The sequence below is a fragment of the Centruroides sculpturatus genome, unplaced genomic scaffold, assembly GCF_000671375.1.
Source record: "Centruroides sculpturatus isolate CEXI.00-Female unplaced genomic scaffold, Cexi_2.0 scaffold1168, whole genome shotgun sequence".
NCBI classification, from domain to species: Eukaryota; Metazoa; Arthropoda; class Arachnida; order Scorpiones; family Buthidae; genus Centruroides; species Centruroides sculpturatus.
The window spans coordinates 63,390-70,071 of record NW_019385306.1 but is presented as its reverse complement, the minus strand read 5'-3'; the positions used below and the strand labels follow the sequence as shown (position 1 = coordinate 70,071).

At 27.3% G+C, this 6,682-nt stretch overlaps 1 protein-coding gene across 1 annotated transcript in view; it reads left to right on the top strand.

The window, feature by feature from the left end:
* Positions 1–66: 66 nt before the first annotated feature.
* The window catches only part of LOC111637436 (aconitate hydratase, mitochondrial-like), a 44,781-nt gene continuing 38,165 nt past the window's right edge, over positions 67–6,682 (top strand). The window contains exon 1 of the mRNA XM_023382924.1: positions 67–169. Coding sequence (XP_023238692.1) covers positions 137–169 — 33 coding nt within the window. The 5' untranslated portion in view covers positions 67–136. The remainder of the gene's footprint in view (positions 170–6,682) is intronic.

The following is a 6,682-nucleotide window of genomic DNA, read 5'->3' as shown; positions in this document are numbered from 1 at the left end:
AATTAAATTTTAATTTTAATTATATTTATGAAATTATAAATATTTAATTATTTTCATCGCTAGAGGGCTACGATAAAGTCTTCTTGTCTTTTAGGTCAAGGGGACGAGTTGTGAACCGGTAGAAGCTTTTTAAAAAATGACTTCATTTTTGGCAATTACGTCCAGAAAGGTAAAAGAATCGTGTAATACGTGAATTCTAAATAACAAACATTATCACCGTAATTAAAATTATCAAGTAAACTTTAAAGTAAAGTCAGGTGGACCAATTTAAAAAATTAAAGTTTTGCAGAGAAGCCAACTTTCTCTATTTAAACTTTAAAACATTTTAATATACAGACTTTTTGTAAATGTTACTTTATATTACTGCAAAGTTCTTATATTTCTAACAGATAAAGATAACTTATTATTATTATTTATAATATAAAGAAATTTATTAATTGAAATGCTTTAAATTTGGATTTTAAATAAACAATTCAGACTAGTGAAATATTAATTCATTAAATACATACAATCAAGCGCAGTCCTATTTTATCTATATTTTTTGAGATATTCTCAGTAGTATATTTTTGCACAGGTTAAGTTCTATAAATATATATTTCTGTATCATAACTTTGAATGGATCTTTATATATAAAGAACTGAAAATTCATTATTAATTATTGTATATATGTTTAAAGCAATAATTAAATTACTTTATTATTGTCTTGTTAAATTATTTATCATGTCAACATGTAATAATCTGTTCATTTTTCCTTTAATTGTATTTATTCAATTAAGCAATGCCATAATTTAAATGTCATGTTTTGATGTAAGAAAAGGAGAAAACCAGTTTTTATTATATCACAATTATTTAATGTTGACATTGTCAAATCAGAATAAAATCATCATCAAATGATGTGAAGGATGTATAAATTATATGATTAAAAGATTATTGTTTATTCAGTTTAATAAATAAAAATTAAGTGAAATTATATACATAATGGATTTAAAAGAATATATGTAAAAATTTAAAATACAGATAAAATTTTCTTTTGATAAAATAATTAAATATTTAATACTTTATTTACTTTTTAATTTTATGTTTATTATTAGTTTATATTAACAGAACTACATATTTACATTTTTAATGTAACATGTTTGTTGTTTTTGAATTTGTTGTTAATGAAAATTTACATTAAATAATTACTATTAATTTCTGTTTTTATCTACAAGTAAATATATATGTGTAAAAATCATATAGCAACAGATCAAACACTAATTATTTTATATAAACATATACACATACTGATTATTCGGTGTTTATCTATATTTATACTAATATTATAAAGAGGTAAAGTTTGTAAGTTTGGATGTAGGAGGTAATCTCCAAAACTACTCATCTGATTTCAAAAATTCTTTCATTAATATTTAGAATAGACCTTCAGGGTGGCATAGGCTGTATATTATTCCATTAAACATTTATATAAATTAAAAGATGTCATCTAGGTAAGCGTTATATTTTTGGTGTCAGTGGGTGGCACAGGGCAAGATGCGTACGTGTACAAGATAGGTAACCAAGCAGTGTAGTTGCGTGGTTGGCGAGATACGCAATGCATATGTCTGAACTTATGCTGAAAATTTGCCTATTTGTTGTCTCTTAAAATAATGAATATCTTTTGTCCCTTATGTGTTCCTAAAACATTCATATAAATTAAAAGATATCATGTAACTGATACTATTATAGTCACAAACTGAATTCCATGTGGGTGAAATTGCAGACACAGCTAGTTTATAGATATACTAGATATAGTAAAAATTTAATTAACAGGAATTTTATTGAATAATAATAACAACTTTATCAAGAACTAGCTAAACAATATATGATAGAATTACATTTACAGAATAAACATCTTTTTGAATTATAAAAATTTTATATACAACTTAATGAATTATTAAATATTTTAATTTTTGCATTATCATATTTAATCTCTTAAAATTAATTTTTTTTTCTCTACAAAAATCCACATTTCTGTATTTAGTTTTTTGTATTAAAAAAGAAAACTATTGGATTTAAAATGATTTTATTGTATCAGTTTTAATCTGATTGTACTTATGCATATAAGTTGTATGTTTAGTACATGTATCGTAGTTGTAAGTTATTATTTCCATATGTTTAAAAACATCTGTGAAAATTTAATTTTGTTTATGACTAAATTTTTATGACAATATTTAACAAGTATTGTAATCTAGAAAACAGTCTTCATAACAGACAAATTAGTGGGAAAATGTTTTGGTGTCATTTCACACAAAAAAATAAAATTAAGATAAAATTCTTTGGTTTTTGTGACACCAAAGAATTAATAAATTTGCTGAAGTATGTGATTAATGTATTGTTCTTTTGTTAGCTTTGTCAGACCACCTTTATTTTAGCTAAACTGTCTTTCTCCTTTATTGAATTTCATTTCAATGATTGCATTATGTCCACATCCATTTTTCAATGCTTGTATTTTCACACAATGACACTGGCAGATTTCTGTATTGGCATATGCCTAATCTTACATATACAGTAAATCAATATCCTTCTCCATAGAAAGCTATGGTTTACCATTTGATACAAATATCCCCTATTTAACATCACAATTAGGTTTTGAAAAAGTATCATATTGTGTGAATCTGTGCTATTTGCGTTTTTCATGAACTATAGAGGGCACTGCATTTTTACAAAATGACTACTTTATCTGGGTTGCTTGTAACTAGTAATGTAAAATTAATCATATGTTACTGTTTGATGTAATGATATATGCTGCTTGTAACTGTTTAAATCAAGAAATTTTATAGGAGAACAATTATTGCTAGCGGGACACGTCATTATGTGGTATCAAAACAAATGAGAGAGATCGTTCTATACATATTTGGGCCCTTTGTGTTAAAATACATCAGTTTTGACATTGTCCTATCAGGGCCGGATTTACAAGTTAACAGCTATGTAAGTTGTTGCTTAGGGACTTGACTTTCAAGGGGTCTCAAACATTTGTACAAAAAAGAAAATTGAAGTCAAATTTTGTAATAAACATTTTTTTACACATCAATAAAATATACTTTACTTTTTATTTTGTGTAGTATTTCATTAATTTTTTTTCTAAGAATTAACATAAGATCTTTTTAAAAAAAAAAAAATTGATAAAACCAATTTAAAAAAGATTTTTAATGGAACAGATATAAAAATTTAATTAAACTCAGTTATAAAACAATAAGATTAGTGAAACCTCATGTCTTTTTCTTCCAATATCTGTATTAAATCAGAGACATAGTCTGATTTAATTCTTTTCTTTTTATGATTGACTTCTAAAATTATGAAGGGTTGGTAAGGGGCCTTACAGAGTTCAGCTTAGGGCTTCGAAATGCTTAAATCCGACCCTGTGTCCCACACAAAATTACCGTCATTTTAAACTTTAAGAAAATATGTTTTAAAATTGACAGCATAACTTGTTCATGTAAAGCTGGACAGTGGAAAACTGCCAATTCTTAACAATCTAATCCACTCTTTCAGAATTCAGAGAATCTCATAAATATAACCAACCGATTTCCAAATAATCATCTGTTTTTTCATGTGGGAATAAATGAAAACTTATATTAGGCTCCCATAAGGCTTTGAAATTGCAATTTGGAATGCAACAGAAAGCTTTGCTTTTTCTATTGCTATTCATCTTTACTGCTGATAATACACAAGAATGAATCAAATGACCCAGATAGAATAGTTTTGTTTTTAAACACCAGAGGGTGAGCATCTGGTGAAAAATGCAAATATGTAACAATGAACTAGAACATAACATAGGATTATGTTAAGGTTTAGCAAAAGTATATTTGTCTATTTTGTAATTAAGAGCAATATGTTTATTAAAGCAGTCAATAATTAATTAACAATACAATCAAAAGTATTGCTTGTTAATATTAATTTTTTCTTCACTGCTAAACACTATTAAATAATGATATTTTTTGGCAAAATATCGTTGTCTTCTGAGCTTTCCTATTGACCTTAATCTGAAGTACAATAGAGTCCTCAGCACTCAATAACTCTGCAGTCTGGATAACTTGGCCACACCCTGGCAGAGCAAAAAAAACCCTAGTTAATTTTGATTATAGACAACTTTATGCCTCAAAGTATTTTTCTGAGGTCTGTCTTATCAGGTAAATTACTGTACACTGTGTATTCATTAATTTTTATTTTCATGTAGTAAAAGCTCTATGCTTTCATAAAGTATGTACTTTTCCTTTGTTTAAGGGTATTTGGGCAGTTTATTCTCTGTTGTATTCTCAAGCAAACAATACATACAAGTATAGTACAGTATTTTCTGAAGAAACACTCATACTTATTCTTTTTTAACCCAATTCCCGATAATCCGGCATTTTCACAAACTTGGCCATCCTTCAGTCCACATTAGGCCGAGTTTTCGGGACTCTACTGTATCAGCAACATCTTGATTGTTCGCTATTTTGTTTTTTTTTTTCATAAAATCTGATATTTTCGTTTCCCTAAGAGATCTTTAAAAATTTCATTTTTTATGTAGTAGCTTTAATTTAATTTATGAAAACAAAACACAGCAACAGTCTTTTGGGATCATTTGGAGCAATATCACCAATGATGGTAAAACCTGGTTTATAGGAAAGCTAGAATAGAAAGTTAAGACAAGGGAGAATAAAAATTGTATAGTCAGTTGTCATTAAAGAAAACTGGATGAAAGGCATGAAACAGCATTGAAAATTTCAATATCCTAATATCTATGGGCAAATATGGCACAATATGCATGCTTGCTTGAATAAAAAAAATTTCAAATGACAGTGTTTACACTTATAAATTGTGACATTTTTATGAAGGATGTCTCCAATTCAGTTTGAGAATTGGAGACATCCCATACAAACTGTGTTGTACAAGGGATACCTGTATTTTAAGTTTGCAAATATTATAATTTTAAATCAAAAGCTGGATGGGATAAAGTGAATATTGGATGAGCAGTAACATTAATCATTTTTATGTGCCAATTTAATCCAAATGGTTAGAAATCTGGCAACCCTATTCAAATTATGGTATATAATTCTACTTTGAGTATGGATAGTTATTTCTTGGAATTAACGAGAATTATTAATTATAAATATTTTTATACCTGTAGAAGTATAGCTATAAAAATGATATTACAGTTAATAAGTAAGTAAATTAATAATTTTGTTAGTTTTTTGAAGAGAGTTTTTAAATTATTATTAAAATATCATAATAGCTTGGTGTATCTGTTGTTATACAATAGAATTTGTATTTTTGATCTTATTAACTGCATCTAATAATCATTAGTTTATTAATATTTACACTTTTCTGATAGTATAGTTATACTCTAAATATTTTAAAATCAAGTTGTACCATACTATACATTTTTCTTTAGTTTCATTAGTTATTAACTAAATATTAATTTAAGAAATCTACTAAAACTTATTTCTATTAATCTAAAATAATTTTTGAGCAAAAATTATTGTGACATTGTCACAATTGCTGGACTGAAATTTTTAATCATATTTTTAATTGAAGTGAAGTTTCTTCTATGAAGCTTACAGAATTGTGTTCATTCTCAAAATATGTTCAATCAATTTTGATTAAACTTTGTCATTTTTCATTACTTGCAATGTGGAATCCAAAAATGTAAAAAATGGAGGTCCATGACTTTGTTTCCAAGATATAAGGTCATTTCAAGAGTATGCACAACAAAGCAGTATCGCATGAATCAGATGACTTTGTCATCCAAAGATTTGCAGTCACTCTGTTGTCTATAACAGAGCCAGGAAAGTAAAAATAGGAGTCCATGATTTCATTTTCAATATACAAAGGTATGACAACGTCCATGCTCTTTGATGCAACAAGTGCATCTAACTGAATTTAGGCCTAGTGGTCAAAAATAAAAACAGTATTACAGAAAATGGGTGTGAAAAATGAACAAAAACACAAGAACAAAGCAATTGACACTTATTATTTTGTTTTTGGATCATCTCTTCTTACCTGGTTAGTGCGAGTTTTGTATCTGCATGGCCTGAAGATATGAGGATAGCTTCTTATGGTGGCAAGTGCAATGTTCACCTGTTCGCATCTGTAAGGTACTGTACAAGGATCACCTTTCTGTGCCTAACAGGTACAGGGATCGCTTCCTTTCGTCTGGCTCCGCTTCAATTCTGTTTCAATATGACAAAGTTGCTCAATGTTCTTGTTTGTTTAATTTAAAATATATGCTCTTGATCTTAAATTAGTAGTGTCTTGTCCCTGTACTGTACATTGTACAGGGATCGAAAATTTTTTTTAATATTAATGAATTGTAAATAAAAATCTTAGTACATTTTTACATTTAAACAGAGTAAATATCATGTTATGATAAAATGATTTAAATTTTTGTTAGCAAAACAAGAAGACTATTTTATAAATTCAATTTTTCAATACTTTAGATTAGAACAAATAATTTTTTTATTGGGTTGCATTTTGAAAATATTGTAGATTGTGTTAGACAGATGAAAGTTGAGACCAGATAAAGAAATCTTAGGGACAGGAGGCCCTAATTAACTATATACAAACTTCCAGTCTAGAATGGTAGTCATGTAATTTCAATTTAAAAGTTTTTCACAGAACAAAGTTACTTAGCTGACTGGTATGACTCTGCTATTATCAGAAAATG